At 38.4% G+C, this 26,804-nt stretch overlaps 1 protein-coding gene across 27 annotated transcripts in view; it reads left to right on the top strand.

The window, feature by feature from the left end:
* NRXN1 (neurexin 1) overlaps positions 1-26,804 on the top strand; it is a 720,174-nt gene that overhangs the window by 474,094 nt on the left and 219,276 nt on the right. For all 27 annotated transcript variants that reach the window (XM_049833873.1, XM_049833872.1, XM_049833882.1 and 24 more), the window contains one exon: positions 26,258-26,439. In XM_049833873.1, coding sequence (XP_049689830.1) covers positions 26,258-26,439 — 182 coding nt within the window. The remainder of the gene's footprint in view (positions 1-26,257; positions 26,440-26,804) is intronic.

Here is a 26,804-nt window from a genome sequence, read left to right as displayed (position 1 = left end):
CCTGATTCCATCTTTTAGCCTATTTCACTTTAAGCAGGCATCTTTCTCTATAATGGACAAGTTCGTTATTATGAGTACCAGTTCATTTATAGGTAGGAAAATTAGCAGTGCACAATATGGACATCTACATCTTTCTGTACTTGATTACTGAAACATAAGAAAAAGATACGGTAACTCAAAGGAAAAAAAATATATTTAGTGGATTTTAGTTCTTTTCACCCTACCTATCAACATTAAATAAATGTGGGTTTACTTCAAACTAGCTTAATAAAACACTGCAACTATATAAAATAATGTACATGGAATACACTCTGCTGGCAGTAAATTGCATTATGATGGATTATCTGTAAGACCAAGAAAGCAGCTTGGTTTTAACAAGTTGATTCCTTTAGCTTGATTTAGGGATTACATTTTGCACTAGGAATCTGAAATTGCCAAAGAAGTTAAAAAAAGGAGATTATTATACTGCACTGATCGTTGTCAACACTGAGAAAAGAGAAAAGTACCATGTCCAGGATAAATGGTCTTTGCAACAACTTGTTTGAAAAACCATCAAGATGAACATTTTCAAAGCTGAAGGTCTATTTTTAAGATGGTCGAAATAGGAAAATTACACTGATTGTCAGTTATCTGGAATTGTTGTCAGTCATTTGGGTGATTGTACTTGGCAGTATTAAACATAGCGAAGCTTTTCTGTTCCCTGTTACTGTTGTGACATGAATGACAATGTATTGCCTCAGTGAATAATAAGATGCTGGTCTGATTTAACTGACTTCTGAACAGTCTTCGCTTTGCAACCCACATGGGAAAAGACTGGGAGGTGGCAGTGGAAGTGGCTGTCTTCCACCTGCCGCACTCTCCTCCATATAATCACGTGTGGGAGCCAGAAAGAGATAATTTTATCTACCATATCCGCTTATGAATTAAATTGGGGTGAAGTTAATCCAAAGCAAAAAACCAACGCAAATCAGTATTTCTTTAAAAGCTTTGAGTGATCGGAGAAGGGCTTAAACCTCACACCAGTCCTGTGTAAAATGATTAATTTAATTCCATAGGAAACAAATGCCGTTGTCACTGAAGTTAGTGTAAATGTTGTTAAAAATTATGGTATTGTGCTGCTATATCAAGAGCCGAATGCTCTTTTTTTTTTTTTAAGGTAAAAAAATCTTTTGTAACTGAAGAACAGACTGTAGCTTGACATAGTTGAATTCGTCCTTCTACCAAAGTGATCTGAAGTTCCTCTTTGCAGTAATTTAATAAAATAGCATGTGTTAAAATTTGTATTTCTGCTTGTGTAGGGCTCAGTGCCTTGAAAAGCTGTTTCTATCTTTCTTTTATTTAAGAATCACATAGATCTGTCTTTTCCCACTGAGAAGGCACTACAGCAACATGTTGTACTAGTGAATTTAATTACACATATATAGGGCATGGAGAAGATTGAGATGCACACAATATTTACCTTTATAGTTCACTGATCAATTAGTATGTTGTTACATACGCTGATTTGATAATAGCAGTTATACACTCCAGTAATGGGACCTACTCCACAGGAGCCATTTCTGTCTCTGAGGTTGTGATGCTCTGCAACTGTGATTTGGTAGACTATAAAAACCCTTTCAGAGTTGTTAGACTAGTCATGTAAATCCTTCTTAGTTTAAGGATCATTGACTAGTCGGGCTATAACAAGTCCTTAGGAACTATTACAATCCTGGATCCAGCTAGCAACGTTGGTACTCTGCAGTCAGGTTGAATATTTCTTTTAATAGTCTGGGTTTAATCTTACCCCATACAAAACCAGCAGGGAAATGGTGCTTGCAATTTTGAATAAGGAGATCCTTATTTTTTAAGGTAGATGCCTGCCATCCCAATCTCAGGATTCTTTCTGCATGCTAACTGAAGTAGCTTTATTTAAGAAAAAAACAACAAAAAGCCCCCTGCACTCCAAAGTTAACACCGCTTCAACATAAGCTAGGCTGAAGCAGAACTGGTTTCCTGCTACTTGGAGGTACTGCAGGTGAGTAGTAGTTCCCCTCCAACACTACTTACTGATGTTTGCCTCTTTCGCATAGTAAAGGCATTTAGTGGAAAAACAGAAGTCACCTTTTGAGCTAACCCACTTGGAGAATATTGATTTTAAAGAGGAGATTGTTCAATATATGTGACTCAAAGTCTGTTAAAATGCAGCTTTTTAAACTTCGTAAGTGACATGAATGAGGAAGAGAGCCCATGTGTGAAAATAACCAAATAAATTGATCATTCATATTTGTTGCAGAATGATAGACGCCTAGGAAAGTATCGGAAATTCTGATTTCAATTTACTGCCCTGTATTTATAGCTGCACTTCAGTTTTGTCGCAGTAGGGTTAGTTGTATGAATAATGGTTCATCCGTGTGAGCACGGGGAAGTCACAGTATGGCCCTTAGTGCTGTAATATGAGCTTATGAAAAGAGATCTCTAAAATACAGCTAAGCATTTGATAAATTATTCAGAATAGAAGCAGAAGCTTTAAGCCGCTCATTGTGCTGTGTATCTTTGCAGCAATTGTTGCATGAACTTTATATAGCACAACAAATGTAAGTCAGGGTACAATTGGAGAGGGTTTCTCTTCCTTTGGCGATGTACGCATCCTCCATCGCGCGATACAAATAAGAATTGCTCAAATCGGGTTTATAGTTTTAGTCTGAAACAGCTGCTGTACATGGTTATGGGAAAATGATGTGCAATCCTTGGTTTGAATGATTTTTTTTTTCAAGATTTGTGGTTAATGAGCAGTAGAATACATTAGTCATAGTCCAATCATAAACATGATGATGACTCAAATCTAACTGTGTTACGTGGCGAGCGCAGCGTAGGCTCCATACAACAATGCATTCCAGGGGTTCGGAGGTGTCTTTTAATCCAGACCTGAATGTTGTGCCACCAAAGCCAGCTCTGCACATTTATGAGTAATGAAGGCTCGCCGGCCGGGCGCTAACGCTCTGGCGCAGCTTCTTCACCATACATCAGCCAACGTGCGTTGGCCAGAGCTAAGAGCTCGTAGCGATGTGGACCACGGAAAGACCTAAACGCATGACAAGTTCTCCCAAAGAGACATGCGTGGTTCTTCACTTTAACAGCACCTCTCAAAATATTCACAGTTGCTTTAAACTCTATTGAGTCTCTATTTTGAAGATATGTATAATGCCCAGGCTGATATTATGTACAGGCATGACTATTATAGGATTATAGTTTCTTCTACCATATAGTTTCTCAACACCGTTGAGCATAGTAATTTCATTATTCCTTCCTTCGTTATCTTTTTTTTTGGAGCCAAGGATAACTCTATATAAGCCACGTTAATTTCTAGTGTAGGAAGAAACCATTTCCAGTGTCTTTCATGGGGATATGTTCTATGTGCCCAGAATTTCATATAGATTGTTGATTGTTTTTAAAAAAATCTTGATTTCTTGTTTCAGTACCTTCTTTCAAATAGTTGTAAATTTTGTCTTCACTGTCCTTATATTCCCAATTTTATTTCACCTTTTCTTTTTTTGAGGTTTAAAGTCCCATGATATATGTCTCTGCTGTTTTTTAATTTATGGTCACAAAGTGCTAGAGACTTCTCTATTGTAGATTTTACAATTTGTTGAAGATTTTTAGAGAGGTTCCTCAGTTAAAATAACAGACTTATTTGGAACATTAGCATTTGGAATTACTGCACCAGTGTTGATATAACGGTTTCTGTTATAGTAGGGGTTTAACACATTTTCTATATACATGCAGCATCTGAGAAAATTTTTAGGGGTACTGCATGTAGATTTAAAAATTCTGCACTGGAAATGCTGTGAGTCCTGAACTCTCGAATCAGCAGCTCTGTCAGCACAATCTGAGGCAATATTGCCTTGGATGCATGTTTGTTAGTTGAAGTGGGGAAGAGCACTTTGAACAACGGAGTGCAGAATTATCCAATATGGGATCTCCTGATGTACCCAGGAATGTAATTTATGCACAGGGTATACGCATGAGATGTACTTCATCATGCAGGGAAGTTTTGGTTCGCTTCTGTCAGATTGTTCCTTTGAATAATGTTCTCCGAGTGAAGAAGTACTTCATTTTAGAGTTTAAGCAGTCATTTTATGAAACTTCTTTCAGAAACATATTAAAATAATACTGATGCTTAACATATAAATCTGAGGTTTTGAAGCTTGGGACATGAAATTTTTTTTATCTCAAATTATTTTTCTCGCATTCTCGGTTCACCAATGATACTCTATTTCAGTTCCGCCTGATTTTTTTTTTTTTTTTTTTTTTTTCAGTGAATAGATTGAAAATCCCATTACAAAATTCTTCTATTAACATATATGCTCGCCAGTCAGTTTCCAAGTCTGTTCCTTTGGGTATACAGTCCAATAAATAAGTCTTGAACATTACTGTCTAATAGGTAAAACAGAAGTGGTGAGGTTACGTATCCAGTGCCTTTCTCCTTGTGTAGTTGTTAGAAGGAGTGTAACATAGCGTGACACATCTGCCAGCACTTCACACCCACTTGCTCGTGTATAAATGACTGAACAAAGGACAAAGCAATGAAAAATCAAGCTTTGCTTTTTAAATAGAAACGATAACTGGTTAGAGAGAACCAGAAATACGAACTGCGCAACACAGTAGAGAAACAAAACTCTAGCGGAAAATATTGTAGCATTTTATAAGTGATTACAAATTATGTTAGTAATTATGTAGATGTAGCTAACAAGTTTTGAGAATATATATAAAGACCAAATTTGACAGTGTGCAAATAAAAATGTTTGATTCTGATGTTTATTTAGTGAGAAAAGGCAATCAAGGAAAACAGCCTTTTATATTCTTTACTCTAGATTAGTTAAATGTGTTTTTTTAAATTAAGATTGATACAATTTCATACAAAACCTACAGTCATTCTTTTAAATCAAATTGATTCCCCCAAATCCAACCAGATGTGTATGTCTTAGGAAAGAAAAGAATTTTATTGAAAAAAATTCCCCATCTTTTCTCTAGAAAGCAAGGGCTAAAAAGTGAAGCTCATAAGGAAAGCAAGAAGGATGTTCTATTTCCCTTCTTCCGACCTGACTGATACTCTCTTTTCTCTCTCCTGACATGTTTTCTATAAAGCAGACCACAGAAAAATAGCTGGCAACTTGGCTTGATTTTCTTCCAACCTTCAGACTTCAAATGCAGAAAAAATGTCTACTAATTTCTATTTCAGTGTTGCCATAGATACAGTTTCTCTGATGTGTTTATTTTTTTTTACTTCTATCTATCTGTCTGTCTATCCGTCTTTCAACTTGCTAAGCTAACAACTTTTTTTTCTTCTTTCCTCCTTTACTTTGCACACTTCCCAATTCTTCCCCTGCACCTATTCCACTTGCTTAATTTAATCAGGTGTTACTATCCTCTTACTGTTTGTAATTCAGAATCCTCACTCTCGATGCTTTGTTCAGTATTTGTATCCTGTAATACCCCACAAGCTGCGTCCAGTGTATCTTGTTAGGCTTTGAAATACTCTTTCTTTCTACTATTGAAACTCACAGTAATTAACTTTGCTTTGCATGCTGTTCCGAGGAATGCCTTCAGGTCTAAATGCCCCCCCTTCTCCTTCTGTTCTTAGGTTGTACTGGATTTCTCTTTGATTCTATTTGTGGTAGACGCACACTGATGCAGCATAATACACATTCTTTCACGCTGTACTTTCACCATTTTTTGTTTCTCCCAGAGGCTCTTCTCTTGACTTTTCTGTTTATAGTAAATACATACAAGAGCAGCAACTCGGAAGGCACTGGCTGTGTAGGCTTAATGTACCTACTCATCTGCAGTAATTCATCATTGCTGTTGGATTGCTTATACAACTGCAAAGACGACGACAGTCCAGTGTTGTACTTAAATTGAATGCTTCTGGTGAAAATGTTTCATTGCTGTTATTTAAAGAAAGAAAAAAAAGTCATGACTTTATTAGTCCTTCTTAACATGCAGGTGGACATTTGATTCCTAATATGCTATGTGAAGTTTATAATCTCCTGATCTAACAGGAATACCAAGATCATGACAGTGGAGCGCGTGTGTTTTTCCATGGCAGTTACGCCTTTCACTCGAGGGACAGTGGCACTGGGTCTGTGGATACCTTGACAATACTCACACTCTCTTAGCTTTGGAGCTCTAATTTACAGGTCTAACTCAGGGCTTTGGAGTCCCTTATATATTTGCTGGACAGATTTAAATTCCAAATTTAGATGCTCTGAATAACCTTCTGTGGAGACCGTAGTTTCTTTTTGGACTGTTTAGGAAACCTGTGATCCTAAATGGAGCACTTAACTTTGATGCCTAGAGTTAGCTGCTGTTTTCTGTTTTCTTATGCACACATTGCATCATATGGCATTCTCCCATTTAGGAAACACAGAGCTTGATTCTCCTTGAATAATAGTTGTCATTGATTTTAATAGGGTTGTGCTCAATGGAAAGGTGTCTCAAGCGACATTCTACCTTCTTTGAAGTTTGGACAATAAGATAATTTGCTTTTACTTCCTGGAGACATTTTTTGTTGAGTTGGTTTTTGTTTGTTTGTGTGTTTGTTCACCAGCAAGTTTTTTTCTATCTGTTATTCTGTCCTACTGGGCATTTATTCTGGACTTTGCCCAGGTCTTGGAGGAAGTCTCATATACCATCTTACTCTTTCCCAAATATTTACCTTCTGGCTTTTTTGTTGAAGCGGTGATTTAGTTAGGTAAAATTGGATTGATCTAAATCTAAGACTAAGATGCGGTTGGAGGATGAGATTGATTAGCAGCGTGCTTACTGTGCTGTCTATTGCCTAGGTAGGGACTGAAAGGAAGGGAAAAATGCTTACAAATGAATCAGAGCTACTGAATTTTACAAACTGCTTTGAAAGAACTAATTCTTAGTTACAAAGGTACAAAATTAGTGGTAAGCTTCATACTGTACAAACTGTGGGCTGGTGCAAAGCAAATCTTTCGCGCGTCTCCTTTTACAGCTTCTCTGTTCTTAGTGCCTGTCTAGATCTGATGATCTGTTAATAATAATTTATCGCATGTTAGAATTGTTATAATATTTTATCAACAATTTGGGAACTTCTGCTTTGCTGCCTATCATCCTCTGAACTGTTCCTCCTCCCCCACCTGTGTTAGGACAGAAAATCAGTCCCTCCCCACGCAGCTGAACTTGTTGGCAGTTTTCTTGCCTGCTTTTCAACCAGCGGTAAATAGCACTGTGATTTATTGAGGAAATGGGGCTTGTCACATGCAGAACAAGCATCTAGACTATAGGCATCACGTCTAAGCTAGCCCCAGGCAGTCAGGCGTCTCTGGGAAGGGATTCTTTCTATCACCAGTCAGCTGTTTAGGAAAGATAGGACGAACACATAGAGAGACACAACTCTAGAGATGCGTTTCCACACCTTCCATCCAAGAGGGAAGCTTTGTATCGGCTTCACTCTGTTTTATCCGTGCCTCCTCCGTGGAGCTAGCAGAGGATATACAAACCCTTCCAAGTGGCACTTCCAGTTTTACAGCTCTAGAGACAATCCCTTTTTATTTCAGTGTTACGTTGCTTCGCTTCTGTTGTCCTCAGATGAGTTATTCCTAATTTACTTAGGTGTTAGTGAGAAAAGAAACAATCCCTGGGCTCAGTATTTTTGCTCTGAATGCTTTTACCTTCATCATAATAACTTAATAAAATGCAAATAGGCAGAAATGAAAAGATTTCTTAAGTTGTATTTGGTGATACTTCAGAAACTGGTGTCTGTGCACGGTATGGCTTTGGGGTTTTTTTTTGGTTTTACTTTTTTAAGAAATGAATACAATTCCTTGACATAGCAAAATCTGCCTTGTAATGTACTAAATGGGAAACCTGACTTCTAAACAACTGGAGGCTATAGAGGCTATTTTTTTCATTATTCTCTATTACTGACCTTGTAAAAGGCCTATTAAAAAGAGTCAGTGTTGATCGCTTTTACCACAGTCACAATTTATGAGACTATTATCTCACATAATCCAAATAGGTAGTGTTATTGTGCACTTTATGCTACAGTTGTTCTTTTGTGCTCCATAAATGACTAGCTGCATTATTAACAAGTATTTATATAGAAGCCCTGAGTTTAGTTAATGTTTCTGTGCGCGAGAATCTGATAGTACCAAAATCAGTACAAAAGTGGAAAAACATAGAATAAAGATCTATAAGATTGCAGGAAAGGCTGGGCATGTTTGAATAGCAGGGGCATGGTAATTAAGACTCTAGGTATCCTCCAACGCATGAATCATTACGACGTGAGCGATAGCACGCAGCCCTGCTAGTCTCCTCCTGGGCTGTAACGGAGCCTGGAATCTCCAGTTGTGAAACCTCTGGCTCGCCTTTCCCAGTGTGCTGATTTCAGTGCAAACGTCCAGATGTTCACCTTTCTGTCCTGATTTTCCTCTCCGTCTCCTACTAGTGATAGTTATATTTTTCCTCCTGTCAGTTTGTCCTTGATTGCTTCTTCCCCACCTTCCTCTCCAAAGTATATGCTTCTGTCATCTTTTGTTTCCTTGGTATCATGCCTGTTGTGTGGTCTACTTGCTGTATCTTCCTGTTATAACATTATTTTTTCCTCCAGCTATATATCTGATTAGTATTCACCACTTGAAAACATGCTTCAGTTTTACTCTCCCTGTGGACTTTCCTTTAAGAGTGTTTACTTCAGGCAAAGGACAGATTATGCTATCATGTTGTAAAATCCTAATAATACTAATAAATGCCTCTAATGGACTGAATTCTGTCCCTTTTTTTAATAGAAGATTATTGAGTAGGTGTCCCATAGCAGTGGGTTTATTAGAAAAGAAGAGTCAAATGAAAAAGCAGAAATAAAGATAGCTTGTATACATTAGAAAATTAGAAATACCAGAGCCTACCAATCTAGAATCTGTTTGCAGCTTCCAATTGCTCTGCTGACAATAACAGGGTTACAGTAGTGTGAAAACTGAATCAATAAAATCAACAACATGCCCTCTGAGTGGTATAGCACGTTGCATGGCATACAATATTGCACTACGTATTTGTCCCAATAAACCCGGGCCACTATCGATGCAGTATAGAAAGGGGCCAGAAAATATATCGGTGGTTATTTCTGTTTCTCTGAGCATGACTGACATATGCTGCTTTTATTTCGCTTGGAGCATAGGATTATTGATAGGGAATTAACAGTAGTCATGATAGGTTTTCTCTTCCTTCATATCCAGGTATGTCTTTTACTTTCCAGCATGTATATTGTTGCTGCCATATATGCTTTTGGTGAGCTTGACCTTGGACCCGTTCCTCTATGTTTGAAATCTATTGGAAACAAAACTTGGGCGTGTGACGAGGCAGCCCGCTTGCTGTTGTGGACAAGTTACTCTGGTTTCCAGCGGCGTGTTGGGTAAAGACTGCAGAGTCGTCGGTCTCTGTGCGTGGAACCATACGCTCGACATCCTCCCTACCCGCTCCTTGCACACCCAGCCGTGCAAATTGGATACGGATTACGGAGGAGCAAATAATACGGTGTTTATGGTGCCTGCAGAAAGGCAGATGACACGTGATATTGAGTCTGCAGTGACAGAGGTTGAGCTACGGAAATGTTTTTCAATCTTTTCTGACAAAACTGGTTGCTGCTGGTGGCGGGGCACGCCTGTGAACAGTTCTGAAATTCAGCTGGCGGGTCCCAGAGGGTGTGGAAGGGTTCACAAAGCGTACGTTTTCAGGTGCTTTGAGAACAGGCTGTGGTACCTGACGGAGCCCAGTTTTGTAGGCAGGCCGGGTTGCTTTTTTCTCTCTTATTGTGTGTGATTGTTAGCAGCTGAATGGAGAGAAGAAGGTCATGCTGGTTGTTGTAGTTGCAGAGTTGGGCTTTCTGACAGCTGTCCAAAGGTCAGGCTGCTTGTTCTTTTATTATATGTCTTGAGTGTAAATAAATAAATGAAAGACGTTGAGGCAAAAAATCCCAAACTATAATAGTTCAGAGTATCTTTTCAGATGAAATGGCACTTTATTCCCGTACAAAACGTTGCATAGAAGAACACGAGGAAAACATACCAATTTGGCTTCTTTTGAAAATGATCTCTTAAGACTGCCAGCTTGGAAAGCAGCTGAAAGAAGCAAGGGGAACCATTGATTGTTACCCACGATGTGGCAGCTAAAGTGTCTTCTTTAAAGGAGAAGAAAGTTCCTCAATAGCTCTCCTCTACCAGTACAAATTGCTACAGAAAGCAATTTACTATATGCTGCCCAGAATTAATAAATTGAGTTATTGATATAGGATCCAGGTCACTGCCTAAACTGGAGGGAAGACTTAGGGGCACAGTGTCTTGCTCAAAGAGTGTGTGTGGGGGCTTTCTGTGCAGAAACTGTTTTCTCTGAGAAACACAGCTCATGCTGACTCAGCACTTGAGATAATGAATCTTTTTCTGAAGTTGAGGTTTCTGCCTATTAGGGACAGCATAATATATTGAGGCTGAGACTGATAATGGTACGAAGTAATCATTCCTTTTAAAACAGGAATTACTTTGATGAACATTAACATGAATATCAATGTAAGTACAGGGTGTGCTTAGTACCATTTAACATGACCTTCATTTTGATAACAGCTCTAATTAGGTGGTGTTTTGCAGAAGCTGACAATCGGTTGGTTGTGTTTGCATTACTACAGCACCTCATGGATTCTGTTTATCTGCAGTTTTGTGACTTTCACTCTTTCTTCATCATTTTTGTCTTTTATAATGAGTTTAATCCCCTGGAGCAGATGAAATGGCCCCAAAACCTGTGGGTACGGTCCCACGGCAGTGTGAGCCCGCAGCTCTCAGATGGGGCCATCTGGGCTATTCCAGGGAAGGAAGAGGCATCGGTTCAGCTGCATCAGCTCCCTGAAGCAGTGTACCTCTTGGACACTACTGCTGCCCTAGGAAAGAGGTGATAATATACCCGGGATAACGTCGTCTGGGCTTTGAGGGATCCAGGCTTGTTTGACATGCATTCAGAGGATTTGCTTGCGATCTGGTTGTGCTTTACAGTTACGTCAAGTTTATCAGATTGAGCTAACATGTTACAATAGCAGACTTTTCCATCCACCAGCACAACAATTAGAGCAAGACTGGTTCTTTAGGTCTGACTTCTTTTTAAGATGCGCTACATGTCTGCCTAAGCATAAAGGGGCCCACAGAGAAACTTGAATTTCTTTATCACGTTTTCTTCCTTGGTTGTCCTGTCTTGGGAGGGAAAGCAAATCTCGAGCCCCCTTGTGACTCTTTTGCGAGTGTTGAGTTCAGTTCTGTTGATGTTACTGTTGAAGAGATGCAATGTGATTCTAATCCAAAGCATTTTCTGTATCCTTTCCCTTACTCGTGACATGTATACCCACCGCTTTTCCTCAAACCCACACCTGATCTGTGAATGGAACTGCTCTGTTGTATGCTTTGAGGGAGTCAGGCCTCACAAGAAGGTCAAAAAGCATCAGTTCCCAATAACATCTTGTGACGTGGCAGAGAATCGGGTCTGGCCTTCCTTATAATTGTAGTTATTTCTGTATTTGAACCAGTGAGGACAACTGTTTGCGTTTGTGAGAAGTTGAAAGGCAAACTGCTATGGAACATAACAATGCCTCAGTATTTGCAGTGTTTTAAAACACAGTCAGGAGTGCCTCCTCATTTTTTAAGGAGCCTTTAGGGTATTTTGGGGTCACACATACAAATTCTCGTTTTAGCTGTTAATTCTAAATATCTACTTTTTCTTAGCGAAAGTTCAGGTTCCCTCAGTTTTTGATGTTGTAAGATTGTGAGACTTTAGGGACGATTGCTGTTCATGAAACACATGATGTTTTTCATCACTGCAAAGATTCTGTATAGTGCAGCTATGAATAAGTCAAGTCTGGGTCTACAAACACCAGTGGGGTTTAATAGGAATTAATAGCAATTACAGTTTTAGGAAATAGTCTTGTATTTTTCTTTTTCCTTTTCATGTACAGCCATGAATTTCTCCAGAAAATGTAGGAATTGCTCTTTTGCAATTTGCGGGGAAATAAATAAATAAATAAATTCCTTGTATGCTGTTATACATCATCTTTTATTTATCAAAAGGTAATTTGAAGCTTTCCTTCCCTCTCTTTTAGTGTACAAGGAGTTAGTAGCTTAAGGACACAGATATTGAACATCAGCTGTAAGGTCATGGGTTTTTTTTCCCCAAGCAGAAGAGGGGGAATTGTTTGGAGACATGGCCTTGGCTCTGAGAGCTGCTTGCAGTTTCTGCTGCATCATTAGAAACCAAACAATTTGTCAGAACTCTTGCAGATTAGGATTAAAAGGAGAGTCTGAAGGATTGATGAAAGGGGAAATGCAGAGTGACTGAAGCCCTGCTCTGAGCGTATCACTTTATCTGAAGCACTCGCATTATAAACAGTTGCTGAATGGTTTTTCTATTCAAGGTCAATAAGAATAAAACATTGGGTTTGCTAATCAGATGAGAACTTCATTACTTTGTTTCAGACACCAAGGCACACATCTTTTTTAGCTCTGAAATTCATGCAGTTTAACTTCACAAGGCTAATTGGAAAGTTTGATTTAAAAAAAAATAATGATTTAGAAATGTATATTTTTAGAGGTAGTAACAACAAAGGTGCAGAAAGTGCTTCAGCTTTGAATAGGGTAAAAAGTGTTTAAGAACTGATTAAACGATTTTTTAAAAATGATGCCTATTTTTACCAAAGATATTTTCAACCCAACAATATATAATAGAAGAGTGCATAATTGAGCATGGCAGACAGGGACCATTGCGCTCCCAAAGTTAAGGGTGCATTAGTGTTTCTATTACAGTCTTGTGTATTTTATGAGATAAGATGGTTATAGTAATTGGTTCCACACTGAAATGTAGCTTGAAAGATTGAGACCTGAGATCACAAGTTATATTTTTAGAAAAGTGTTCTGGGAATTACTTGAACTACTGTGGTTTGTTTATGGTATACTGGATTCCCAAGGTCCCCATTAAGGTTCACGGTCCCATTAAGGGCGGTTTTGCATAAACAGGTAGGTAGGCACAATACCCGTGCAAGTAGATTACTGTCTCATACCCTCAACCAGTGGGTTGCAATTTAAATAGATGCTTAATCCCATCAGATCAGGATCTGTGAGTGTATTACTGACTGAAGCATGGGTCTGTCATTCCGCTTAGGCGTACCGAGGTCTTTCTGCTCACTGGGACCGTAAGGATTAGGGTGTCCATCCTGTGTCCAGAGGGCCAACTTTGAGCTACTTGCTGGCAGATAGGACTGTTGGGTGCTCGTTCTTTGCTCCTCCGCTGTGCGGGCTGACTCAGGGGAAGGAAGAGCCTTTTCCAAATCCCTGCGTTTGACTTCCTTCCTCGGATGGGGTCTGGGATGCCTCTGCTACTGAGGCCACTCTTGTGCGGAGCGACGTGAGGAATGGTGTCACGTAAGCCAAAAAGCTGCGCTGCGTTTCTCAGCTGGGACCTAATTCACTTGAAACTTGGGGCCAAGATGTAGACTAAGTAACAAAGCAAATTGTTCCCATTGTTTTAGACTCCCTGCAAAGATCTTTGGGTTATCTTTGGTTCATGCTACGTGATCTGCACCTTTTCTGTGGCTAAGCAGAACACCCTGTTAGGAATGTCTCTGTAACATTCACTAAGTGTCCTTCAGAAAAGGACTCTCGCTTGGGTTTTTATTTTGAGGTGATTTTGGTTATTTCATTTGGGATTACCGCTTGCTTGGACTGAAGAGAAATAGGCTTAGGTTGGTGTTATTGCCGAAAGCACGGCAGGTTCTCCATACCTTGTTCTGTTCCTACCTGTATCTTGAGGACAAGGGTGTTGATTTACCCTGGCCATCTGACAGTGTTATACCAGGAACAAGAAATAGCTTTGAGAGCAAAGAACTCAACTTCACATCAATATATTTTCTAAACTATTATTTTCAAAAATGAGCATGAAAACAGTTTCTCTTTCAGTGCGAATGAGACGTTACTGTTGCATTTGGCCTGAGGTGTTTACGATTTACTCCACGGCATCAGAACAAAGTTTATAAAGAGTTTGTCAGAGAGCCTCAGGTAGCTATCCACTTGCTGCTGAAGAAGAGATATCAGATAGGATGAGATACACAGAATTTCTATATACAGGGAGTCATCTGTATATAAGGGACTGTGTCTAGTAACATTTGTCTTTTCATACTGTTAAAATGTTGAAAAGCTTTTTATGTTATGTATTAGTTCTTGCAAATTGCTTGCCAATTTAATATCAGCAGCATCTAAACAGTAAGTAATTGCTTATGATAATGAGTGCAAACTAATTTACTGGAATGTGTTAATATTCACAATGTACTTAAGAACAGCGGGGTATTCCAAAAATACTACTCTCTTGTTTAACTGCAGTATTTAGGTTGCATTGTTATTACAAATGCTAGCAAAATCATCACAAAGCCAGACTCTTATTGAATAGCCATCTTATTGAGACTCCAGCATGTGTGAGCAAGGAATATGTAGTCTCCTTCGAGAACTAAACAGGATATGAACAAAACCTTCTAGATTTAAATAATGAATCTTAATTTCTGATTGATGTTCATTAGATGAGCATTTATAAGACAGACAGAGAGCCTTCTTTCCCTTACGACTTGTAAAATGTAATTTAACAAATTTCAACTCAAATAGCATACAATCACTTTTTTAACATTTGGGTGTCTTCAATGGATTTACTCTTTGTGTGAGAGGTAGAAACATTTCTAGAAACATGCTTTACGTGAATCTGTGAAAGAAACACTGTAGCGTGGGAGTCCTCAAAACTTACAAGTTAGTATGCGTTAGCTGATCCTGCAAGACTGGTTTTTCGTGTATTTGAGTCATTGGGTTTTCCTTCTTTTCTTGGGAAATGTTCTGTTTTGGTTTAGGTTGGGTGGGTTTTTTTTTAACAAACTTAGATGAATGCTTATTGAAAAATGGGTTCTCTCTGAGCACACTTCTGCATAGGGTAATTTTCCACATGCACCGGTATTACTTATAGTTCTGAAGGGTTCTTAACATCTTTGTGTATTGTTATTATAAAGTGCTGTATTAAAGTAGGGCTTCGCAAACTATTGAAGACTCCACTTCAGGAAATTAAAAGCAATCATAATTTCCTCCAGCCAGACCTTTGGAAGTACAGGGCCTACACAAAATCACTGCTCTAATTAGGCTGGGTTAGTCTTCAGAGGGTGATTAACTGCTTACCTTTCTCACATACATGGGTGAGCTAAGTCATAGCTAATAGTACCGGCATATGAAGTGTCAAAGTTGACACTTGAGTTAGTCCCCGTTGAGATGAATGAATAGCTTACACGCCAAAACTGTTTTGTCAGGTTCTCTCCAAACACCGTTGTGGAATCCGGTAGTTAAACCATGCTCCCTAATTACTCAACTATGTAAAACTGTGAAAAGCATAAGATGCATATTTTTCACTGCAGCTCTTTATCCTCGGAAGCTGGCAGTGAATTGTTGCTTACAAACAACAGCATAAGGACTTTCCAAAGAAGAATGATTGCAATTATCATAATGACAAGGCATGTAGCTTTTTTGTGCCAGACCACAATTGGAGATCTATTATGTAGTAGAACAGAAAGAAGTAGGAAGGAAGTGAATTGGCCCAACCTGGCTGGCCCCTGTTAGCTGTTATTATAATGGTCTAATAACCTTAAAGATTCAAATACAGCTGGATCTGTGTACCCCTATTAAACGCTATTTGTTTCATGTGCAGACTTGATAACAGAAGTAAACATTGATGTCCCAAAACCAAGCCTTGGGATTAACGACTAGGAAATTTTTCCAGATAGAGCATCATTTGTAGCTGCTTGCTGGTTCTTATTTTCAGGCTTCCCTTGAGCCAACCAACCAGATATTTTTACATCGTATTCCTCTTTTACCTTATACTTTTCTGAGGTTTGAGTACATGTGATACTGGTGAAGAGTACCTTTGGTTTTAAAATTGGAGGATTTTTAAAATTGGTTATTACTCTGTGTATCAAATGAAATGAAATATCATGAATTTCTGGGCTTGCTCACGCTTCGAGTTAGAAAGACAATACAATGCCACAAGACTGCAGTTAATATGTAGCCTGCTCGTCAGTCCTTCGCTTTGCCAGGTCTGCCTCTGAGACGCCTCTAGCAACTGAACAGCTGCTTCGGTGGTGGATTCATGTGCTTCAGGGAGGCTTATGCTCTGTGTTTTTCCAAAGATTTAATATCTTTCATTTGATTTCATTTTTGTTAGAAGAAGAATAGCTGCTATTTTTGCATTTCAGGATGTAACATCTCTAAGAAACCATGCTCTTTCTGTTTTTCTTCACCTATAGCCCATGTAAGTCTACTTGAAAACGTTCAGAAATGCTACCACAATACTATTTTGTCTGCTATTAGTAACTGAGTAATTAGTAGGAGAGCACGTATGCCACAGAAATTCTTACTCTTCACTGCCTTTACAAACAAGTAATATTAAACTTCACTGCACATTGTCAATAATACAATTGCTATTTTCAGAATAGGCTCCATCTCAGCAAACTCTCTAAGTTGCAATGTTACCAGTACCATCTTTCTGCTGCAAGTCATAGTAGCATCTTATCTTAGTCCAGCGTCTGACATCCTTGTTGCACTTGTATCGTTTTTCAGTGAATTTAACAACCTTGCAGTTAGCAGTGCTTTTATTTTCAGCATGTTGTACATTTCTTCTAAGACAAGCTCTTACTACTTTTGAGTTTAGGACTTTTCAAGAGTAAAATATGAGATGCACAATTTAGCAACTAAGTTAATGCAAGATTGGATAGCTGGAGTATTGTATTAGTAAGGAAGCCAATAAGAAATAAAGACTTTAGCCTAGAAGCATAGTAGACATTTGCAGCCAAACTCCTGTCCATTTTAGCATAATTAAATAACTTAAGGCCAGCAATTTCAAATGTTTGTATCTTCATTTAAAGAATAGGGGTTTGATTTTTAAAGGTTGCCAGAAATGCTGCAACACTTCTGAGAATCAGGATACCATGGCAGGTGCTTGAATAAAAACAGAACTTCAGGTACTCTGTTTTGCATGAAATAAAGATTTTTTTAAAACATATTATATTTTTTCTTTGCAAAGTACATTATCTTTTGATGGACCTGTACAGAGAAAATTTAATTTTGGATTTTCTTCTACCGTTTTTTGGCCTATGTGCACATCTGTGCAGAGCTACATTTGTGGGAGATGTTTAGATCCTGGTGCATAAGCAGTTTGTCTTCAGCTCACAGGCCTCCCAGTTGAGTTAGCAAGCTTGGAAACTCTAACAACTCAAGTTTCTTGGCTTATGGAATTTCTAACTTTTGCCAGGTATCTGTTGAGTTTGTAAGGTCCCTGGACTGGAACCACTGAATGATTTCACATAGGCCACCAACAGATGGTAACAACATTTGGTCTCTATCGACCTGCGTAGTATTTGAGCTAATGTCCTAGTTTCTGCATCCTGTTACAAATCCCTTCGACTAACCAGCCCCTTAACTGCATTCTTCTTGTATGTTGGCACAACTAATAAGCCATAAAAAGCAAATCAGCGCATGTGCAGTCCATTTATTTTAATGGAATTTAATGTAGCCGTAGTTAAATTGAAGTATAGGGCCTTGACGTTTCTTAATGTAAGGAGTGTGGGGACCAGAACAGTCCTGTTGTCTTCAAGAGTACTTGAGTTTACTAATTTCAGTCTGATAATGCCTTTACATTCTATCTGTCCGGAAATATTTTTCATCTCATTGCCTTCTCATATGTGTTTCCCAACAATGCACTTTCCACTTCTCTAGACACTGTTCAAGAAATTTATCTTTAACTGTATGTTGACAAGGTTGTAGGAGGAATAAAACCTTCCCTTATTTATAGACATTTGACTTTTAATTTCCATCTGACTTTTTGGCAAGCTTTCAGAAGCAGACATGTTGTATCCTTGTTACCTTTAATAGAGTTATAATGGATTAAAATGTTTCATGTTGACTGCAGTATGACATTTAAAGCAGGCTTTGATTTCAGAAATATATCATTTTCTAACCATCTACATTACATAAAGGTGCAAGGCAATGATGGGGAATTACTTGGCTTACATTTCATATAGAAATGTTCTGAATTCATTTCGAACAGCCATCCATACTGGAAAAGTAATAGGTAATAGGCAACCAGTAAAATTTTTAACCTGAGAGAGTCTGGAGAAGAGCAATAATTTTCTTTTACCAGTCTGTGTCAGATTTGTGTTGGAAAAACTGTACCCTTTCATAAAATAAATCATCAGTTTTGTATCCATGAGCATGCTAATGAGATCAACAAACCCCAGAACTTTTTTACTGTGGATGTTTCAAATATAATCAAAATAATTTTACAGAATCAGTGTCTAAATACTATCAAGTCTGTTGGCATTCAGTGAATCAACTCATGTTTTGTTAATAAGTCAGACGAACAGATACTCTAATTTCTACATTGTCTTAGGAGTCCTTTCAGCTAGCTCTTGCTTAGCTAAGGTCCTTCTCAAAATTATATTCATTTTAAACACAATTGAAAGCTCTTAGTTTGATGTACCTACTCAAACTGAGTAGTACTTTACTCCGGTTAAGTGATCTAATCTAAATCAATGGGGTCATTTGAGATGTAAGATGCTACTTGATTTGAGTAAAGATACTAGAATCACTCCAGTTGGAAAATCCTTTAAATTATTTGAAACTTTTATTTTAACCATCTATGTCATTTATGATGGTAAGAATGATGCTAACTTGTAATACCGCTGCTAAGCTGCATAAGAGTTGTTCTTTTGAGGCATACACATCCATTGAGCCATCATTACTCACAAGTTTTAGTTGTTTGTCCCTTAGTGACCCTACTGAAATCAGTAGAGCTAGATGTCCTCATTGGAGACACATATGATATATTTTGGCTTGAAATATGAACATTTTGTTCCAAAAGCAGCAAAAAATAATGAATCCTGATTTTTTTTTTTTATGGAATGGTGCCTTGTTTCCCAAATGTTACCCTCTTTTACTGCAAGAATCCCATAGCTTCTCTTCCTTTTTCCTCCCAGAGCTCCCGATGACACTTGAGATGTGTGGCACCGTTGCCTGACTAGCACAGCACACTGAATGTATTGATAGGCTTGCCAATATACAACTACAAAGTGCCCTACAGGTTATTGCCAAGCAAAAAGTATAGTGGTTGAGCTCTACAGATTTCTCTTTTACCATCATTCATTTTCATTGAACTGCTAAGAATAAATTCTGTTTGAAATTTCTGCCCACCCTTCTCAAATTTGGCTGAACTTGACTGTTGGATTGAAAAGTTACTGGAGGATGAGCAAGGACAGTGGCTATGTCGTGCGGCTCCATAAGGTTATCTGCCATAGAGAAACTTTCTAAAAATAAGACTTCACATTTGAAACTGGGGAATTAAAACTGCCAGAGCAATTGGAACTGGAATGGAGTATTTTTTCCCCCACTTTATTATGGCACTGTAAAATATGAATAATGAGATATAAAGCACAAAGACAGAAACAAGGAGGGTTTGTATTTGTATAGCACCTTTAACATTTAGAGGGTCTTAAATAATTTTGGTAATCTCCCCACACAGAAAAAGCATTTCTCCCTTGCATTACTGGGAGAGATATGATGTAACTTAGTTCATGGAGAAGCATTCCACTGAGTTCTCAACAAATGCAGAGAATTAACTGGAAGCAGACCATGCTTCACTCCAAGTGGCTGAAGCCAAATGTGGAGTTGTACATTTGTCAGTCAAGCCAGTGACCAGTGTCAGGTTGAGCACTGCTTTTATTCAAGAGCCTGTTGCCAGAAAGTCCAATTATGGGAGGACCCTAGGCATCATTTTAGACAGGTGAGAATGCTATTCTGTCACCTACAAAGCATTTACCAGGTCCTGGTACTGTCCAAATACCATTGCCATAGACTGGAGGAAAGGAGAAGTAGGAAAGGAGAAGTAATAAAGGAGTGGTTTTCTGGTTTTCTTGGTTTTTTTTGTTTTGTTTTTTTTTTACGCACACGCGTGTGCGTGTTTGGAGGGGGAGCGTAGTGCTGAGCTGATTGACCTACCTGTAGCAACTCTTGTGGTGTGAGAAAAAAACCTTTGCTTCTGTGTTACTGCCTTGAATCTGCAATAAATGTCATTGCAAAGGCCAGAATGCTCAGCTTGACTTGAGACTGTGTTGTTCTATTATCACCGAGACCTTTACCTGGAGACAGCTCTTGGGGATGGCTGAGTATGATAAACCATGCACAGCACTGTTCTATAGATCTCTGTGAAAACTTGGATATAGTCTGATGAAAAGCCTCGTAGGCTCTGATAAAGCAAATCGAGTTGTCTGTAGTGCTTTGGGAAGAGAAGTTCTGTAATACACTGTAAACTTGTCTTTGAATTAATAGTAGCTACTAGCATGGTTTCTGTTTATCAAGGAGTGTTGGAAGGCTGTGTCTTATCTCTACATGGTTAATACTGGCATTGACTGGTAGACAAACTGGAAGAAGCAGCAGGCAGCAGCAATGAGGTGAAGGTTCTTCTCTTTCAGCATCTTTTATATACTGGGGACACTGCTTTGTTGGCTCATTATAATGAATTGCTTCAGCTGAGGATTGAGCTGGTTGAGGTCATATTCATCTAATTATTGTCTGGGTGAAACTCGCTTCCTGACTATAACTTTTAAGACTTGTCCCATGCTATGAAATAGGCTCCCGTTCTAGATTACAATCAGCACAGTGTTAACTTATGCAGAGAGTGCAGATGCCTCAGTAGTATCATAGACAGTGTTTGGAGATTCAGCTAGGAGCAGCCACTGTAAACGTGATGTGACTTCAGTCTCTTTTACAGAAAAATTGAATTTCAGAGCCTAGCTGTAGCGTAGTGAAAGGTGGGTGCTGCAGAAGGCTGACAATAGGCGGTTAGACATTTTCTGTTCTCTTTATTTTCATCAGCATCTTTACACTAAGTGGCAAGATGGTATCATTAATGAAGATATTAATAACAAAACCCAGCAATGGTCTTTGTCAGTGCTGGTTTGGTCAGTGAGTCGTCTCATTCTTACTCTGGTAGAATGGAAGATCAACGAATGAGATAATGGAATTACTAAGGAGTTATGCTATGCAGTTTGTGATCTTACAGTTGACAAATGTACCGGCATGATAAGACTGCTAGCGACAGTCATAGTTCGAGCATGCAGTCAGATTGGTTTAAGGACCTAACTAGAAATTGTTTCGAGTGACACTCGATTTTCTGGAAAACTATGACGCTTTAGGATTGCCAAACGGAGTGTGGTCAAAGGAGCGTCATTCATACACTCTTAGACCCTATTACCCACGAGCCTAAGAGGAACCTGGCCAGAAAATGAGACATTTCTCCATTCTTTCCTCTGTGGCTCAAGCTTTTGGAGAGCTACAGGTAATGATCCATTTGAAAATTTTCTCTTTCCCCATCCAATACACCTCCTCTGCTGTTAAATAGACTGTACTTAGAGAAGTCTGGCGTTGTTGCAGCAAAGCAGTTACAAGCCATATTCAGGCTCCTGCCCAGATTAGTGGGAGAGAATGTACCAGGATGCCTTCAGGAAGTCTTCAGTTGAATCTGATCTTTAGTTTGAAATATTTCTTCCAGCAGCTCTTCCCATCTTCTTCCCATGGTTAACCCTAATGGCCATTCCCTCCTCACCTCAAGCCTGTGGCATATATTCTCTGTTCTATTTAAATAATTAATAACACATCACAGTCTAAGAAGAAACACATGGAAGAGATGTTTTTTAATCCGCCAAACTAATTATTTTGACACCCCTCCTCCCCCGGTATACCACGTTTCAGAGTTAAAGCCTTCCTTTCTTTACCTACCTTAGAAAATCTGTACAAACCTACGTATGGAAATTTTGTGTACCTTTCCAGAGCTTCAGCTTGGGCGGGATGAAAATACATAGATGGAAATGTAAAAAGAAGTATTAATGGAGATTTATATGCTCCCCTGAACATAGCAAATGTGATTAATGCCTCCATATAGATGTTTGGGCAAATGTGTGTGTGTATATATATATTCATATTGTAAATTCTTCACTCTTGGTAATTAATAATAGCCTGCACAAATAGTCTCACTGGATTCAGCAGGTTTATCAATGCAAGTAATTACTTACCAGAGGGAATAAGAAAGTTCACATTCTAGCCCAGAATGAAGCAAAGTACTGATAACATACATACAGAAGGAAGAAAATTACATTATTTAGCAATTTCTTGTTATAACCAGCAATGCTTCCCCTTCATATTTTTTTATAATAGTTAAAAATTGCTTTTCTATTAATGAAAGGGCAGCTAATAGTTTTCATTATTGAAGTTTACAGGCTTCAGTCTTTAGTTTTTCAGCTAGAGAATGTGATGGAATCATAGTTCATTGGGGTCCAGGGCTCAGTCAAACCATTGCTTTCACTTAATTGGCATCTGAAACCCAATGTGAATGTTGAAAATAAACATTAAGTTACTAACATTATATAAGAAAAATGGAATTTTGTACATTACCCCACAGTGCAATATACCTTAAACACAGAATTGGGATGAACATGAGGAAGGTAGAAAGCTGGTGATTTGTTGTTGATTTGAGCAAATTATTAAACTACATCAGGTGTGACTTCAGAGCAATAAATATTGAAAAGCTTTGCAGTCATACACAGTAATAGATACAGTAAATGGGTACTAAACAAAATATTTATCTGCTTAATACTGTATAGGTAAGCAAATGTCCTTGAGTTGCTGCCAGGCTGTGCTGAAATGAATGTACTATTTCATAAAGATGAATTTTACAAACAAATAGGACTTGAGAGACCCAGGCCATTAAAAAACATTACTGTATCTTGACCACTGGCAGTTTGTTACAATAGGACCCATGCTTTCACGGCTAAGAATTTCAAAGAGCTGTATGGACATTTTTCCTAAACATTGTGTAGATGCATGGACGCATAAGGAATTATGCAGTAAATTCTGTGGCTGAGAGATATAACTGGCATGTTACAAAGTTGCCTACTTCCAAGTACTGTGCTGATGGCATTGCTATTCTTGACATTCTAATTCTGCTGCTTTCAATTCTCTTGAGATGATAAACCCCAAACAACACAGTGCCATAAGCTAAGAGAGAGAAGGAAGATGACTGGTTTTTAGTGACAATGTTCTGAAAGAACGGCGGAGACATTATAAGGTCTGTCAGAGAGCATAAAAGCCTTTATGGAGCAAGAGAATTGGGTTTCCTCTGTTGTTTCTTAACAGATCCAGAATTGATAGTGAGCAGGGTGGTTTCAAACAAGTGCTCAGTTTCTAGCTTTTAATAGTTAATGGGAGGTCAGACTATAAGCTGAGATCAATCCCAGAGTAATAAATTTTACATTATTATATTTGTCTTTCTTGAAATATAAACATTAGAGGATCTATTCTCAAATGGCTTCCGACCCATTTTTTTCATAATTAATACAGGAAATTCAAAGAACGTGACTCCCTGTACAGCTTAGACAGAGGCAGATCTGTATTCATCAGCTTGGATTAATTAGCCTGTTGCCAGACATGCAGCTTGTTCGAAGAGCTACAAAATGGGCAGTTATAAAGAAGGGAAAGCTGTGCCATAAAAAAACATAAGCCACACGTTATTGTGGATAAAAGATAATTTTTTACCTTTGATGTTGATTCTACGTAGTTTGAGATTTACAGCTAGATTTATCCAGCCCTGCCGACGTTGACCTTGGCTTCAATGCGGCAGCAATATGGAATGAATTGCTCTTCATTGGTTTATTTGAAGGCCAGTATTTATCAAAAAACTGCGACAGAGATTCACTCTGAATCGGAACAACAGAGTCTCTCGTTGTTCAGATCTGGAGACTTACTTCTGGGTCATTGTATTCAGTATGAATCCACCATCACTTGGCAGGCTCTGTCTTTGTCTTCTATATTGGGTAAACACATCTGTTACAACCAAGAAAAGGAGAATTATGCACTCCCACTTAAATCTTGCGTACTATTCTAACAGTATCGTCTGTGACATTGAGGTGTAAGGAGCTGTTTTGTCTTAGCCTTCTCATTTTTGTTACTTATAAGAACCTCATTCATGACCTGACACAATGTTTTATGAAGTCAAGAGAAAGGCTGTCACTGTTTTTAATGAGCTTTGGATCAAGCCCTCAGCTTTTCATCAACACAGAATAAGTCCTTTCACTACAGGCGCCAATGTGACATATACTGTATGAAGGTCCAAACTCTGTCACTTCTCAATTGGCTCAAGATTTGAAGTCAACACTATAGCAGCAAAGAGGAGAACTTGGGGACCATCAAGAGTGATATTACCTGTCTCGTTGTATCTTTGGTTTGGGATGTACTAGAGCTGGAGATTCAACTGGCATTACTGAATAGCATGCAACAGATTAGTGTGCATTTCGGAGCACCGCATATGAGGAAAGCAAGGGTGGGAGAGCGGGAGACTAGGTTTTTGTCACACACATTCCTAAACCGGACACCATTTGCCCATGTCCTAAGGCACAGCCCCTATCTTCACTACTTTTGCACAACTCTTTGCAATGATGATAAACCCTGATTTCACTTGGAGTGTTAAGTGAAACCTTAGATATCAGATCTGTTATTGTGTTTGTCTTTGCTAAAGAGAGTTGACAAGTTTTCTAAAACACGTGCAGGTTGGTATTTTGCCATCAAGAGAAAAGCCAAAAGATCTATTTGAAGCACAGTGCAATCCTGCAAGTTTGTTGATTTAAAATGAGCTTTACAGTTTTTTAAGTGCTATGCACAGTGCATAAGATATTACGAATCGAGGGTACTGGAAAAAACTAGTGGGTAGGTACGTAATTCCATAAAGGAAAAGTGATGTTAGAAATAATACAGGATATCTTTTCAAAAAGACCAGGTGACCTTTTTGCTTTGAGACTGACACAAAGCAGTCTCACCTAGCAGTAGAGTAAGATTTTGAGACATTTGGAAGTTGAAGGAGTGGTGTAACTATGCAACCCTTGTTGTTTTTGTCTTTAGAAGTCTACATGTTCAAGGGATTTTAGATCCTTTTGTATGCTCACAGCATTTTTCATCAATTTTGAAAGAAAGAAAGAAAATTACAGTTATGTTGTTATGCACTATCTCCTTACGTGGACATGGGCATTATGTAGTGAGAGTATCGGGTGGAATAAACTGAATTACATTTAATAAAATTAAGTGTCGCCATGCAGTGAGCCAGCTTAGAACAGCGAGTAAAACTAGACATCTGTATTTACAATGTGCTGACATATTCCCCTAAGCTTGGCCTGTCTTCATAGAAAAGAAGTGGACAGCTTGTAGTCACTTTGCAAATGGAAGACCACTGTGCATGCACAATTTGCCTGCTATATGCTGTTGTTAAGATACAAGTTTTTAATGGAAAATGTCCGGATATGTTGCTATTTTAGTTCAGAGGAAATATGCTGGTGACGAAGTTAAGCACCTGAGTGCTAAGTGGTTTTAGATTAGAACACTCGTTTAAAACAGATTATAGATTTTGTAAGTGCACACTGGATATAATGTGCAGAGATTTCCACTTTTATAAGTTACACATTGAGCATTATGCAAATAAGCCATTGCTTACTTAGATGGTAGACTGATATCTTTTTGTCCTGACATGACAAGTAAAGTATGTTTCCATTTGTCATCCCCATCTGTCACAAGCTGATAAACCTCAGATCTGTAAAAGTCTTATCTGAATGTATTTGTTAATGTCTTGCTTCGCTGGGCACGATGATGTATCATATAGTGCATATAATTTTTGTTGGGTAAATGAGGAGCTGCGATTCTTTTTGTCAGTCATAAGATGACTGGGGTTACTTGATTTCTTCTCCACATAGGCCCAGTTTGGGAAAGCATTTGGTTCAACTCATCCCTCTTCTGCACATCACAGAAACATGTTCTTCAAGCATATGCTTAAGAACTGTCTTGAATAGATAGGCACTTCTGAATCAGAGCTATGGTATTTTAAGTCACTGCATATGCAATTATGTTATATTCTGTCTTGATTGCACTATATAAAAAGCACTAATATTTCGCTTGCTGCAAATTTTCAGAGCTAAAGACCCCTTCATGTTGAAATATAGTCTTGTTTGTTTCTATGAATCCATTTGCTAGATGAGAACATCTTGATTTTTGTAGAGCATATGATTTACATGCAGATTTGCATTGGGGCAAGTGAGCTAATTATATTTATTTCTGTTTTGCAGCGGGAACAACGTATATCTTTAGCAAAGGTGGTGGACAAATCACTTACACGTGGCCTCCTAATGATCGGCCAAGCACTCGTGCGGACAGACTGGCAATAGGGTTTAGTACTGTTCAAAAAGAAGCTGTGTTGGTACGAGTGGACAGTTCTACTGGGCTCGGAGATTATTTAGAGCTGCATATCGTAAGTATTATTAACAAATGCGTATGTCTTCTTGTCTCGTTTGTTCTTACATTTTTGTAATTTAATTTATTTATTTTAATGTAAATACAGCAGTTTGTTAATGAATCTTTTAGGGTCAATAGTGAACTAAATAATAATGGCTTATTATAGACAATACTGCACAGGGTCTCGAGACATTCTCAATTTGCCTTTTGTTTTATACAGTGATACTTTATATGGCTTTTCAATTAAAAATCATACCACAATACCTGTACAGATACAGCAGTTTACTGCAATCTAGTTACATAAAACAGGATTTAGCAATGTTAGTGGAAGGTATGCTAATCCTGGGGGACTTAATCTGGTACCTGCTGGGGGAATTACAG

This window comes from Accipiter gentilis, chromosome 30 (assembly GCF_929443795.1).
Source record: "Accipiter gentilis chromosome 30, bAccGen1.1, whole genome shotgun sequence".
NCBI classification, from domain to species: domain Eukaryota; kingdom Metazoa; phylum Chordata; class Aves; order Accipitriformes; family Accipitridae; genus Astur; species Astur gentilis.
Note: the sequence above shows the minus strand (reverse complement) of the source record. Positions and strands in the feature narration are given on the sequence as shown.